The sequence below is a fragment of the Cervus elaphus genome, chromosome X (assembly GCF_910594005.1).
Source record: "Cervus elaphus chromosome X, mCerEla1.1, whole genome shotgun sequence".
Classification (NCBI taxonomy): domain Eukaryota; kingdom Metazoa; phylum Chordata; class Mammalia; order Artiodactyla; family Cervidae; genus Cervus; species Cervus elaphus.
The window spans coordinates 143453324-143465541 of record NC_057848.1 but is presented as its reverse complement, the minus strand read 5'-3'; the positions used below and the strand labels follow the sequence as shown (position 1 = coordinate 143465541).

The window sequence follows — 12218 nt, the reverse complement described above, 5'->3', positions numbered from 1 at the left end:
TCTGACTCTTCCCAATTTCCCTTCCTTAAGGGTCATATTTAATCATCACTTTCAGAGAAAAACTCTAGACATATTTTCTCCTTCACTGGATATATTATGTCAGTAAAAGAAAACTGTGAATAATTGTCAAAACAATTTTACTTCAGAGCGATTTTACTTAAACATGTGATGAAATAGGAAAAACATTTTTTATCAGATTTCTCCGACACTAAACTATCCATTATAAATCATCCTCTGCTATAAATTCCCAATTTTAGAAAATAAACTTAGAGCTTCATGGGTGTTTTACTTTTAAAGGCTTAATTTGCATATTTCACACACATCTCTATTACTCTATAATAGTATATTTTTTACTCTAAAATTAAGCAGTCAAGTTGCTTAATATTTTAAATGGCTACATATAACAATCTTTTACAAAATTATAGTTGCAATTTTAACTTCCAGTTTTTACTTAATGCAATTCACTTAGTACATATTATCTTCATTTCTAAATGGTAGCTGCCCCCAATTTTCTAAGATAAGAATTTAATTAAACAATTTATTCTAAAGGAGAACAGAAGCTTAATATCAAATGTGTGATTTTTCAATTTCACGTCTAGAACTATGAAAAGCTAACTTATTCAAATGCCATCTTGTTATTCCCTTTCTGGGGACTGCATTTTAATCACTGCATCTCTAAAGTTTGATCTGAAGTTAATAAAATCAAAATTAAGTTCTCCCAGAGTCATAAGATGTTTTGTTACATCATCTTTTCTAATTTCTGATGCTCTGCAGTTACAATTACAATCCCCCAACTCTAATCTCTACAAAAAATGAAGCTTATTTATCACATTTCATTCACATTATCCATAAAGCAATCTATGTTTTTTTGGAGAACCAATTACTGAATGTGAAGGTGTCAAAATTATATTTATAGTACTGGGGCATAAACAGTTTTATTTCAGGTCTCTATACTGCAAAGTTGAAATAAACATATTGCTTAGACTGGGGTGGGGGGGTGTAAATGATCTCTTCTCCAGTGTAAGGAGCTTTGGAAGGAGAGGGGTTTAAATCAATGTTCTCTGCTCTCTTTTAGCTAAGAGGTGGGGGTGTGACCTAAGCAAGGTCAGCTGGACTCCTAGGACTTTAAATTTTGAACAGCTACACAGAATAAAGAGAAAAAGAGTATCACAAGGAGACTCAAGTAGAGCCTGCTAACTAAATGCCCAGGCACACTTAGATCCCTTTTCTTTTTCTGGGTCCTCTTCCATTGTTTTTGTTCAGTTGCTAAGTCCTGTCCAACTCTTTTGCAACTCCATGGACTGTAACCCGCCAGGCTCCTCTGTCCATGGGATTTCCCAGGCAAGAATACTGGAGTGGGTTGCCATTTCCCTCTCCATGGGATCTTCCTGACCCAGGGACTGAACCCACGTCTCCTACATTGGCAGGTGGGTTCTTTACCACTGAGCCACCAGGGAAGCCCCATCTCTTCCCACTGCCTTCGTGCTAATTAGAGAAAGTTTACTTTCTGCTTGATTTAATCAGAGGATGTTTCTGTTGCTTGCATGGAGAGAAACCTAACTATCAATAATATGCAACTAAACTACATTTGATGCTTTTATCAATACTTCTTTGTTTAAAATTCCTTAAGGGTTGCCACCACCTGTGGGCCATAATCAGAACTCCTTAGTCAATAGTGTAATAGTTGTGTAGGATGGCTTATTTTATAGCAGATTAATGAATTAAACTGTATAAATTTGTAATAGATAAAATATCCAATCACTACATTGTACAACTGAAACTACTGTAATATTACATGTCAATAAAAAAAAAAAACCTCTCTGTAGTCTGGTAAGGAAGAATCCCCATATTTTAGCTCTACCCTTCTCTATGCAACATCAGTTCCCTCCTCATCCCCTTAGTTCCAGCCAGATGGAATCATACTTTCAACACTGCACTGTTCACCTCAGTGAAAAGCACTTGGCCTCTGTCATTTAATCTACCTGGTTAATTCCAACTTGTTCCTGAATGCTTAGCTTAGGTTTTATCTTCTTCAAGAAGCTTTTTCTGACATCCATCCTCCTCCCTGGCTTAGTTAGATGTCCCCGCCATGAAGTTAGTTCCTGGAGCATCACCCAAGGATATCCAGGGAAGCAGAAAACTGTGGTGATTAAGGGTGGGGATTCTGGGACCAGACTGCTTGAGTTCAAATCTCACTGTTGTCTTTTTACTCTGTGTCCATGGGCAAGTTACCTCTTAAAATATTTATTTATTTATTTGACTGCATCAGGTGTTAGCTCCATCATGCAGGGATCTTTCATTGTTGCACATGGATTGTCTAGTTGCAACACACAGGTTCAGTTGCTCCACAGCATGTGGGACCTTAGTTCCCCAACCAGGAACTGAACTTTCATCCCCTGCACTGCTAGGCAGATTCTTTTTTTTTTTTTTTAATTTTATTATTTCTATTTGGCTTCACAGGTCTTAGTCGGAGCATGTGGGATCTAGTTCCCCAGCCAGGGACTGAACCCAGGCCCTTTGTATTAAGAGCACAGAGTCTTAGCCACTGGACCACCAGGGAAGTCCCGCTAGGCAGATTCTTAACCACTGGACCACCAGGGAAGTCCTGTGGGTAAGTTGCTTTAGTGTAAGTCTCACAGTATTGTTGTAAACATTAAGTAGTATACACAAGAGCTTCTCTGGTGGTTCAGACGGTAAAGAATCTGCCTGCAATGTGGGAGACCTGGGTTGACCCCTGGGTTGGGAAGATCCCCTGGAGGAGGACATGGCCACCCACTCCAGTATATTCTTGCCTGGAGAATCCCCATGGACAGAGGAACCTGGCGGGCTACAGTCCATGAGGTTGCAAAGAGCTGGACATGACCGCGTGACTAAGCCCACACATAGTATACACAAAGTACTTAGAAAAGTGGCTGGGACATCATTAATGCTAAATATGTGCTAAAATTTATTTCTATCAGAGGGCTGTCAATGCTTTCCCCCTCCCTCATCTTCTTTAATCTATGCATTCCTATCTTGTCCAACTCTGTATTTCCCAGGCACTAAGTAGTAGCTCAATATAAACTTACTATAAGAATATATGAATAAATAGGCAGATAGTGTTTTACAGTTTATAAAGCACTTGTGGGATACTGCCTCATGTCTTATACCTCATACAGTAAAGTTAGAATTTCTTTATTTAAAACTCCATATAGAGGAAATACTTATTTTCTGATATCATAATAAATATTTTCCCAAACTCATCTTTTTTGTATCCCCCCCACACAATTTGTTTAATGTTTATTTAGAGTTATTTTACTGATCATGTAGTGACTGAAGCTATACAAGGCAAGAATTGGCAAGATCTTTATAATTTTTTTCAATATAAGGGGAAGAAGCAGGAAAAGCATCCCTACTATTTAGCAAGAGAAGAGAGATTACAGGTGTGTGTGTGTGTGTGTGTGTGCGCGTGTGTGTGAACAAATTTAAATACAATTGACTCTTGAACAACACAGGTTTGACGTGTGCAGGTCCAATTACATCTTTTGTTTTGTTTTGTTTTTTTTAATTAGCAGAGTTGACCCTCTCTATCTGCCAACTATAGGACTTGAGCATCTGCAGATTTTGGTGGATTTCAGAAGCAATCTCCCATCGGATTGACAACTGTACTGGCTTTCTGTGACCCCAGACATGGCACTTGAACTTCCCTGAATTACTTTTGGACCTGTAATTTAAAGACCATCACTTTGAAGAGGCATCAAACATTTCACAAGACAGTGTATACTACCTTTCCCACTCTAGTATCTACTGGCTTTTAAAGGAGGCTGTAATGTCATGAGCACAATGGGGTCCAGGGGTGGAAATGAGCTCTTATTTTCATGTAATATTATTATATGACATACAGCACAAAGGTCATGAACAGGCAGATTTATATAGCTTGCTTAGAATCTAATATTAATCACTAACATTAGTTGAATAGTTTCAGTGATCAAGGCAAGGTGGGAGGCGTTTCCATGTACAACCCAATTGCATCCTCATGATCTTCTATAAGGAAGATAGCATCATTATCTACATTGTATAGACAGATGACCTCGGGTTCAGAGAGGTTGAATAACTCACCCAAGGTCACGCAGCTATAGTAGAGGAGCCAAGCTTTAAACTTAGGCAATCTAATTTCAAAGCCCTTGTTTTAAACATTATAACACACTGCCTCCTCTGGTTAGGGAGAGTTCCAGAAGTACTGGTATAATTCAATATGATACTGTGAAAGAATGTACCTCTTGTTTCTGTATGTAATGTGCATGTGTGCTCAGTTACTCAGTCATGTCTGATTCTTTGCAACTCCATGGACTGTAGCCCATCAGGCTCCTCTGTCCATGGGGTTATCCAGGCAAGAATACTTGTCAGGGAATGTTTGATGGGAGGATTCCTACATGCTGTCTCTCATGAGTCCTTTGTCCCTCTTCAAGCAGAACAGCACGCTGCTCCCAGGGACTGAGGTCATTGTGTGAGGCAGGCTTGGGTCTCCTTTAGTAAACATTCTCTTTAGGACAAAACTGCTTAGTCTCGTTCCGCTTTCTTGAGATATGGATTGTCTCCTGACCTTGTGACTAACATTACCCCTTGTTCCCTTGGTAACGGTTGCTGTATGTTTGGTTTTCTGATCTCTATCATTCCCGATAGAAGTTTCTTGTACCACAGCCTATATATACTCATAGGAAAATCATTAAAGCACCTTTGCTTCATCAGAGCTTAGGTCTCCGGGTCTTTTTTGTCTCTCTCTCTCTTTCTCTCTCTCTCTCTTTTTCTGGCTGACTCTCTGGAGCGTGGAGACCCGTCGTGCTCACTTTTCTGCCCGGGCTTCTAAGACCCCCTCGAGAGGGTGCCTGGTGCCTTCGTGAGTGATGCAAGTCCTGTGTCAAGGACTTTGTTGGTCCTCTGCGTAAACCAAGGGATATCAGCCTCTTTCTCTCTTTCACTTTCTTATCGTCGACTCTGTACCACAAGGTTCTGGTCCATTAAAGGACCCCCAACAATACTGGAGTGGATTGCCTTTCCTTCTCCAGGGGATCTTCCCAACTCAGGGATTGAACCTGAGTCTCCTGCATTGGCATGCAGATTCTTTACCACTGAGCTACCAGGGAAGCCCTCTGTATATATCAGCACACTGCAACTGTAAAATGCTTAGCATTGCATCTGACACAGACAAATGCACATATATCACCAAATGGCAGCCACATTTACAGTTAATACTGGCAGGCACTATACATAGTAAGAACACAGACTTAGAAACCAGACAGAGTTGGATTTGAATCTTTGTTCTGCTACTTATTAGGAGTGTGATGTCTATGAGTTTCATTTGCTTTTTGGGAAAAATTTGGCTAATGATACTTGCCATAAAGTAGTAATAAAACCAACTATACATTTATATAAATATATAGTTAACTATATATATGTTTACATATCTTTATATTCACACATTACCAACATGATATGATGTATGTGAATGTGAATTCCTTGAGCCTTGCTCTCAGAAGAGGAAACCAAGATCCAGAGAATGGTTTGACTACAATCATGCCACTTGCAAATGACAAAGAGAAGACCACTGAATTCAGGTCTTCTGAGTCTAAGATTAAGATACTTTAAATGCAGGTTGGTTACTATTAAATAATTTGCATTCTTACTGAATTGCTGAAGTTCATTTTAAAAAGAAATCTGTCTTCCCCTACTTCCTGTTTTTTCAAAAAGTAGCTCTGTAACAGCTAAACAACTTAGTACAATTTATTACTTCTTCAGAATAATGACTTGAAAAATCATTTACAAGTGAAAAGCTACAGCATATAAACCTTTCAAAAGTACTTTTCTTATTCATTCAGAAATATAAGACATACAGTATATTTGTTCTAGCTAGGTAAATCATATTTATTTCAGTGTATTCTTATGTCTCTCATTGATGTCATAATTTTGTAGAGTGGATTGCAATGAGGCCGAGAAATGCAATCTCTGCATTTAAAAACATGTTTGAGCATAGCATTAAATAAATATGAATATTAAGATCTATGTTATTTAAAAATGCATTATGTTTTGTTACTTTTCTTGTTTGTAGCTTATTTTCAATTATCCTTTTTTTAATTATCCAATTATCACTGGAGGAGGAAAATTGGCATGGACAACTCAGAAGACTGAATAAACAATTCACAGATTATTATATTTGATTCTGGAATATATTTTGGCTGCAGAGTACCAAAACAAACAGTTTAAATGTAAATAGCTCAAATGAGGTATTTATTTGATGTAAAATAGATTTTTAAAATACTAGCTGTTTAGTGAATTTCATTAAGTCAACTATAACTTTAAGGGTTATGTTTTTTACTCCCAGTATTCCCGTGCAGTTTATGGCTGTTTTAGACAACTGCATTAATTTGTTTCCTTGATCATATTTGGACTGAACAGAGTAAACAGAGGAGTGTGTTGGCTGATGGAAAAAAGCTGCATAAAAATTGGTGGGAAATGGTCTAGGAGAGTTAAGCGACTTGTGGAAAGTCTTCACTTTCAAGACAAACCTCTGCCAACTGTGATCTGTTTTCCCCCATACCTTCTGCTTGATGATCATCTCCTTGATGTCTTCAAGATCACCCACCATCACCCTCTGTGCTTTCAGAACTCGATCGAGCAGAGACAGCCAGTCGGTAAGTTCTGTCCAAGCCCGGTTGAAATCTGCCAGTGCAGGGACCTCCAACAGCAAGGAAGATGGCATTTCTAGTTTGGAGACAGCGGTTTCCTTGGCAATCACAGGTTGTGTCACCAGAGCAACAGTCTGACTAGGAGCTAAATTTTTTAAAAAAAAAAGAAAAAAAAATATTAGAAACACAAGATAAGAAGCCAATTTCAATAAAAATAAAACTGATGTAAGGGCAACAATTTCAGCCGAAGTATTATTTATGGCATGTGTTTTTCTTCTAACCATATGGATACTTTAGATAGCACTGCATGATAGAAAAATTCAAAGATCCCAACTTTTCATTAATAAACATTTAACAGTCTTTCAAAATGGTTTTGATTATCCTCATGGCTGAGCAATTAATTTAATTTAGAAAGTCCTTCTCAATGACAATTATACAGGTTGTGGAACTGGTAAAGAAAAATAGAAACTATTCAGACTGTGCCAGGTGAATAAGTTTTACCTTTTTTTTTTAATCAAGAGGGGGAAAAAAAGTAAAGATTGGATAAGATCTTATTTCAAACTTACGATTTCCCTGAATAGGAAGTAAATTACTTTGGCGGTGGACTCTAGAGAAATCAAAGCCAATGAACTGTTCTTGTCTTTGCTCTGTATTTTATATTGGGAGCATCTTATATATGTTTTTTTTTTCCTTTGCTTTCAGATAGGTAATAAAGTGGCTAGCAGTGAAGAAAATCTAAGCTAGTTATTTTTGAAAAATCAGAACTAGTAAAGTTTTTCCATTAGGATAATGAAACATGGTTTCAAAGTTACTAAGAAATATTAAATTAATATGAATAGTGATGAACACTGTAGAGTAAGGTAGCATATGGTAATAGCTAAGATCTGAAGTTCCAGAGTAAAACCTCCCTGGGAGAGAATACCTCTCTCTGTCTTAGGAATTCTGTGACCTTGGTTAAGTTACCAAACTTCTCTAAATGTCAGGTTTTCTCTTCAACAAGTAAGGATAATGATAGGGTTAACATCATAGGGGCAACTGTGTAGATTCAATGACTAATACAGGAAATGCACATAGCACAATACCAGGAAAATAAAAGGAAAAATATTAGCACAGTTCCTGACACTAGTAGGTAATAGTGTTAGGTATTAATATATATATATATATTAATATATATATATATATAAGAAGCAGAATGATAAACAAATACGGTAAGAAGTTAGAGATAAGGGATTGAAATATATAAAATATTTGGGGAAAAACTCAGCCAAAGGCCTGGTATAGCCCTATATGTACTGAAGGACTGAATTTGCTGGTGCAAACTGATACTAAATATCGACAAACAGCTAGATTATCACAGGTGAGTGATGAAGGATAAGGAGTGTCACATCGAGTTCATAGGCAATGGCTTCTGGAGCCTGAAACACCCAGGAGACTGGTAGTGAAGAAAAAGTGGCCTGTGTAGCTCAGAAGGAAACTTTTGAAGTAAAGCTGCAAAACACGGAATCTCAGTGGGAAATCCAGGAGGTACGGACAACAAGGCAATTGTTCTAGAGGCATGAAGAAAATGTGCCATATGGCATTCCATTCTGACGTGACCATAAATGACTTTTCATGGTTATATCACTTTCAGCTTTTTTAAGGTTGTCTTTTTGTTAGAGAAGATGATGAAAGGAATGGAGGCGTGTCTCCTATCTCTCAAGATTCTTGGGGAGAACAAGAGGTTCCTACAGGTGGAAGTAATCTTGAACAAGGCAGAAATAAAAAAAAAAGTGAGGTGACAGAATAAAAAACTAATGCCAAGATTGGGACTTCGCTGGAGGTTTGGTAGTTAAGACTTTGCCTTCTAGTACAGGGGGTGTGAGTTTGCTCCCTGGCTGGAGATCTGGGATCCGGAATGTCTCATGGCCAAAATGCCAGGGCACAGAACCAGAGGCGATATTGTAGAAAATTCAATAAAGACTTAAAAGAAAAGAAAACTAATGCCAAGAAGTAATGACTGAAAAGACAATGATACTGAGGAGATAGAGAAGAAATAGTTTCCCAAAGCTATCTCACTACTCTAAGGTTTTTTTCTAGAAAGAATGAAACATAATCTGAAGCAGAAATAGCATCCTGTGATTCCACAGTCTAGTAGGAGAAAGCAAGGGAGCCAATAGGTTCTAAAAATCTTAAAAGGGATTCCAAGAGAAGAGCTGAATTCCTGGAGGGAACACATGGGTGAGGATGAAAAGAGAGCTAAAATAAAATATCACTGTAGGAGCTAACTGTGGAATGCCTAGCTGACTAGGAAATATGGGCAGATTGTTCCTAAAATACAAAACAATAGATATTCTGGCAACACACAGTATTTTGGGGAGGATTTCAAGGTTCTGGGAGATGTCAGATGCTTTTTTTTAACTGACTTGTTGAAAAATTCACTGTCAAAGAGAGTAGGAATGAGATTTTTTTTTTTCTCTAGACTTGTTTCTGACCAACAAAGAAGTAGCTTAATGAAGTGGAAATGATCACGCCATCTTAAATTTCTATATAGCCAAGAATGAGAAGGCAGAGAATCATCAGACTTCAACTGTTTTCTGGAAAGCACGGTTTTTGGAGTGGGTAAGTATACTGGAAAGAAAGGCTAGGACCAGAGATTGAAAAACAATGTTTTAAGATGACTAAAAAGTACAATTAACATTGAGAGGGTAATATCACAAAATTCTCCAATGGGTAAAAAAGTACAAAGACAGCTGAGAAAGACTGAGGAGAGTTGAGAGGCAGAGCAATGCAGCCATCTATGCTCCCGCTATGGGCAAAGGATCTGATTTACGGACTCGTCAGGCAGACCATAGTCAAAGCCGTGGTTTTTCCAGTAGTCACATATGGATGTGAGAGTTGGACCATAAAGAAGGCTGAGTGCCAAGGAATTGATGCTTTGGAACTGTGGTGCTAGAGAAGACTCTTGAGAGTCCCTTGGACTGCAAGGAGATCGAACCAGTTAATCCTAAAGAAAATCAACCCTGAACATTCACTGGAAGGACTGATGCTGAAGCTCCAATATTCTGGCCACCTGATGTGAAGAGTTAACACATTGGAAAAGACCTTGAAGCTGGGAAATATTGAAGGCAGGAGAAGAGCGTCATAGAATCTAGTAGGTGTTCAATTGATGACCTCTGAATACATGAATGAGACTGATCCTCCTAGCACTGCTCTGACAGTAGATGTGTGTTTTTTTCACTTCTGATGCTCAAACAATGTCTATTGGCTGCTCACCTTCTAAATTAGCATGACTTTCCAGGTCCTGTGCTCTCTGAACCAGACTTCCTACCCCAGCCTCATCTCCCTCCATTCTTCCCATGCTCTCAGTCACCTCAGTCTCTATGTGGCATTCTCCAATTAGAACAGACCATCTCACACTTTTTTGCCCTTCTATATGCTCTATATACTTTTTGAAAACTCCTCTCCCTTCCCCAGACAAAAGTCTCAATTCCTTTTCAAATCCCAACTCTAGATTTCTGTCTTTTTTGGGGGGTACCAAGGTAAGTTTATAACTAAAAATCTCTCTGAGGCATAGAGTTATACCAGTCTTTTGGGTCTTAAACACATTGAATCTTTAACATTTTATTACTAAAATGCAATAATCACTAGGAAGAACAAAATCTTGCACCATTATTAGGGTTGGGGATTTTAAGATGGCTACAGGGTAGCTGATAGTTCTTCGGAGCTGGATTCTAAACTCCAGAAACTCTGGGTCTCCAAGAATAGACAAAAAAGTGCTATAAAGAACTAGAAAGAGGCAAATTTTCATCTATCACACATTTTTAGGGCCAATTCTATCTATAACACTACTTGGAAAATATTTCATTCTTCCTAAAAAGACTTAGGGGCTTCCCTGGTGACTGAGACAGTAAAGAGTCTGCCTGCAATGCAGGAGACCTCAGTTCAACCCCTGGGTCGGCAAGATCCTTGGAGAATGGAATGGCTACCCACTCCAGTATTCTTGTCTGGAGAATCCCACAGAGTAGGCTGCTGGGCTATAGTTCATGGGGTTGCAAAGAGTCAGACATGACTGAGCAACTAAACACTAAAAGACTTGCCTCTAGATTCATGTATGTGCATATACTTTATTTATTCTTTTATTAAGCAAGATGCTTCTAAGGAAAATTTTTGAGGTCTTATTTTATTATGTATATCATATACTGACTCACACTGCATTTTCAGATGCCTTTACTTTTATCTAAAGAGAAAAAAGAATGAGGTTGTTTCCTTTCCATGCCATTTTACTAAAAACATAAGCAAATCACCTCATTAGGTGGTTAAGAGGCAGTTTAAGTGGTTTTGCCCAGACTGAGCAAAAGAATCTTGATGCCAAGGGTCAGGGAGGGGTATTTACTCATTACAGGCAAGTCTTCTTTTAACTGTATAATTTAAAAGATGGAAAGAGGATTTGTTGAAAGTTCTCTCAACCCATAACCCTAATCAGGGAAGCCATTAGGATATGTAAATGAATACACAGAATCTTAAGCGCAAAGTTCTAGGATGAGTTTCCAGGTCCTCCTCTTTAAGGAGCACCAAAAATGGCTTCCCCTCCGGGCAGTGGGGATCCTCTACTTCCTGTTTAATGTCCCTGCAGTTTGATCTGCTTGTCGAGATAACTGCCCCTTGCCTCAGGCCACTGCCCAGGGTCACAAGAAATTGGCCCTAGTAATGGTTGCTTCAAATCTCTGTTTCTTTAAAACCAAGGTCATCCTTCTCAAGTCTGAAGGAGAAAGTATCTCTTCCAGCATGGGGAAAAGTCTTTATGGTGTCATACTATTAACCGTCCCTCCAGCAACAGGCGCTAGTGTCCTTGGTTAATCAGTTCATGTCAGAACAGCATGTATTACAATGTGTATAACTAAGCCAAGTAAATAGGTAAAAAGATAAACAGATTGGCACATCATATATATGTATATATGAACAGATAAGTGCATGCACACACACACAGACCCTGTGTAGTTTGACTACTCATTGTAGCAAATGTGTTTCACATGCATTCATTAGAAAATTAAAATAACTCTACTAAAAACTATTTCCCTTCCATAGTTAGCATACAAAAAGTCAAGATCAAAATTGCTGAAAGGAATCAAGTTTGGCACACTGGAATAGTAGCATGAGTAACAGTAGGTGTAATATACTATTGCAAACCACAGCTTTGCTCTGAGTATTTTGTTAATTAAAAGGTGTTGGCTTTAGGAGGGAACTCTCATTTTTTCCAAAGTGTTTGAAGAACATTTCTGTAGTCTAAAATTTTAATTGGTTTCGAGGGTACATGATTAGTCAGACTAACAGCTTTACTTAGAGCTTTAGAGGAACTACTAAATCTTTTAAAAAACACATACACAATGTGTTTGGAATACTTTCTTTGAAGTAGTCACACATGGTTTTTCTGTAATTCACAGGTCTCCTTTGGTTGATAAGACAACAAGGAACACATATTCTATTTCTAGCTTTGTTGAATGAATGTGGGTAATTTTTGGTTTTCTTTCCTTTGATATTGAAAAGTCAGTCATTGACTAAATGATAAGTTATTGGACT

The 12218-nt window shown here is 38.1% G+C and overlaps 1 protein-coding gene across 9 annotated transcripts in view; it reads right to left on the bottom strand.

The window, feature by feature from the left end:
• The window catches only part of DMD (dystrophin), a 2565910-nt gene that overhangs the window by 681380 nt on the left and 1872312 nt on the right, over window positions 1–12218 (bottom strand). For all 9 annotated transcript variants that reach the window (XM_043895268.1, XM_043895262.1, XM_043895270.1 and 6 more), the window contains one exon: window positions 6575–6807. In XM_043895268.1, coding sequence (XP_043751203.1) covers window positions 6575–6807 — 233 coding nt within the window. The remainder of the gene's footprint in view (window positions 1–6574; window positions 6808–12218) is intronic.